Source organism: Pygoscelis adeliae, unplaced genomic scaffold (genome assembly GCF_000699105.1).
Source record: "Pygoscelis adeliae isolate BGI_AS28 unplaced genomic scaffold, ASM69910v1 Scaffold436, whole genome shotgun sequence".
Taxonomy (NCBI): Eukaryota; Metazoa; Chordata; class Aves; order Sphenisciformes; family Spheniscidae; genus Pygoscelis; species Pygoscelis adeliae.
The window spans coordinates 1,206,915-1,209,617 of NW_008825051.1; the positions used below are offsets into that span (position 1 = coordinate 1,206,915).

The 2,703-nt window shown below is 55.2% G+C and overlaps 1 protein-coding gene across 1 annotated transcript in view; it reads right to left on the minus strand.

Annotated features, from left to right (window-relative positions):
- Positions 1-474: 474 nt before the first annotated feature.
- Positions 475-2,703, minus strand: part of RPL12 (ribosomal protein L12) — a 5,754-nt gene continuing 3,525 nt past the window's right edge. The window contains exons 2-6 of the mRNA XM_009326386.1: positions 2,577-2,675; positions 1,773-1,854; positions 1,211-1,297; positions 661-773; positions 475-574 (exon numbers count right to left, since the gene is read on the minus strand). Of these exons, the coding sequence (XP_009324661.1) occupies positions 569-574; positions 661-773; positions 1,211-1,297; positions 1,773-1,854; positions 2,577-2,675 (387 nt within the window). The 3' untranslated portion in view covers positions 475-568. The remainder of the gene's footprint in view (positions 575-660; positions 774-1,210; positions 1,298-1,772; positions 1,855-2,576; positions 2,676-2,703) is intronic.

Consider the following 2,703-nt stretch of genomic DNA (forward strand, 5'->3'; position numbering starts at 1 on the left):
CAAACAAGGCCCTTCCACCCCACAAGCACTCGCAGCTGCTCTAGCACAGGGTTGCGAGGCCAGCAGCCTGCAAAGTTATTTTCAAACCTCAGCACGTGTTGGTGTGCTGGCTGTAGTGGTTCGGGGGAAGCCGGAGCTGCTGCTCCAGCGCTTGCCCTAATGACGGGCAACACCTCCCGCTCCCAGAGCTGCGCACGTGGCACCGGCAAGAACAGCGCTCCCAGAAAGCTTTGCACCGGCCCCAAGTTAGCGATGCTTGCTCTTTACCGGAGCGCTGGCTTGAGGCAACTCCCGCTGCTCTAAGCTCAGTGTCGCTGCAAGCAAACGATTTCAGGGCAGCAAATGGGAAATGAGCATCTTCCAGCTTAGAAGTCTGTGTAAGAACCATCACCTCGGTTGATGCAGAGGGCAGGTGGTCCCCAGCCAAAACCTGCTGTTCATGCAGCATGGGGCAAGGACAAATTAAGCCAGGAGCACTGCTTGCACACAGCTGGGTCTTTTATTAAGTATTTAAGGTGCTACAAAAAACCTTAAGGAGCCTTCACAGGGCAACTTCTTTCCTGCAGTCTTAGCTCTGTTGAAAGAAGCAAATAGAGCTCATTAGTAGAGAGCTTTTTAGTAAATAGCCTAATACAGCAAGTTTCAGAGATGGATACTTACAGCTGGGCACTCAATTGCACCATTATTGATGTCGTCAATGATATCATGCGGGTGCCTGCCGTCAATGCTGCAGCCCACAGACTGGGCAGTTCCAAGAATCTCCTTGATCGTCCCTGCAGTGGGAAGACACAGCGCTTTACCACGGGAAGAACTCTGAAGAACACGTTAGAGAACTCAGTTCCTCGCCGCCCTCAGCTGTCCCTCCCTCCCTCCCTTTGGGGCTCGCAGGCCGTAGCCATGGGGTTCACAAGGGGGACAGCGAGCCACTCTAGCCACGTCTGGCAGACTCGTTTCCAGGGAATGCACCAGAAAGCACCACAGCTGCTGCCATGTACCATTCGCCATCCTGTACTACCTTCACCAGAAGGCACGAGGCCGGCTCACACAGCCTGCACAAGGCAGTTCCTGCGGTGCTCAGTGCCCGAGTGGCCAAGCTGCAGGAGCTCCGCCACCACCCCACAGCTGTGGGGGTCCTCCCAGGAATCAGACCAGCACCCGGCTCAGGCACTCAGAGGAAGCAGAGGGAGGACCCCGCGACCCCAGCACTTACCCGAGAGCTCTCGAGCCAGGGATCTGTGCCGCATCTGCCGCGCGATGTTCACTATCTCATCAAAGCTGACGCTGCCACTGTGCTTAACTGTGAAGGAGAGCAAGAGCACCAGTAGCTTCACGTAAACACGGGGCACTTCCACTCCCCCATGCTTCGTTAGAGAAGCACCACTCCCAGCACTCGGACCGCATGGAAACCAGAGTTTACAGCTACGGCGATCAGTACGCCTGTTCCCAGACTTCGGCACAGAGTTACCCACAAGAAGAATAACTCTGTTTCCTAAGTTGGCATTTTCTGTCAGCTCACCTCTGGACTGTGCCAGTCAATGCATTGCAGGACAGGTACAGTGGCGGGTGGCTGTTCTACCCCGTCCCCCAAGAAACCGAACCCTGCTGGCGTACAACCTGTTGCCTGTACTCTGACGTTTAAGGAATCCCCGCTGCCCAGGATACAGCCCCGTGGCGCTCGTTTGCCAGTTTACGCTGAATAATCCAAGAGGCAGGTGCCTATTCCCCTCTTAGCACCAAATCACATTCAGAACTAAAGCTAGATGAAAACTTACTGTTTTTCTGCTTCTTTCTGTCACGAGGCGGCTCTTTCAGAGCTTTGATGATCAGAGCTGAGGCAGAAGGAACAACCTCAATCTAAATAAAGAGAGATTAATGTTCCCCCCCCTCCAAGCAGAATTAAGTAGCCAGCGAGAACACTCCACAGAGCAGTCAGCGCCTGGAAAGCTATTGCCAGCGCACCGCCGTTTTGGTTAGTTCACTAGTACGCGAGGCTTTTTTGTGACGCGGAAACTTGTTCCCAGCCTTTCGGCACAGGCCTCCCCACAGCCAGAGGAGGACTGCTTCCTGGACTGGGGCTTCCTCTCAGCTCACCACTGGAACATACCAGCCACGGAATTCAGGACAGGTACAGTGGCAGGTGGCTACAGAACTAGGTAAGGAGGTTTCTTGTCATTTCTACGTTGCTTGAAATAGTTTCCTCCCCTCCCCCCAGTCAGATGTTCTGTAGAAGGAACAATTTATCCGCATCAGCCTGAGAGATCAACTTCTGCAGGCGAGCAGATCTTTTCCCGTCGCTCACAGGCTGGGACCCTTCGGCCTGGCAAGCCCCAGGCTTCACCAAAGACACCCGCCGCCGGCTTTGAGCCGGAGGCGCTCAGAAGGCTCACGCGGGTGTTTTAAGGCCTTTCCCAGAAGGCCCCCACACAGCTCGTTGTGTGGAACTCACTTTATCCACCTCGGAAGGATGAAGGGCTGAGTCAACCCTGCCAGGGTTTAAGCTTGTGGTTCGAGCAAGCAGAGCCCGGTTGTGCTTGACGCTTGCACCACGAAGCCGCCCCCCTTTCGGCGTTTGGTACCTGAGCTTGCCTGTTCTGGATGGTGAGCTTCACCGTGATCCGCAGCCCCTTCCAGTCGCCCGTGGCCTTGGCAATGTCATCGCCGACCTTCTTGGGAGACTAAGGCGGGCAAGACACGTCACGGTCG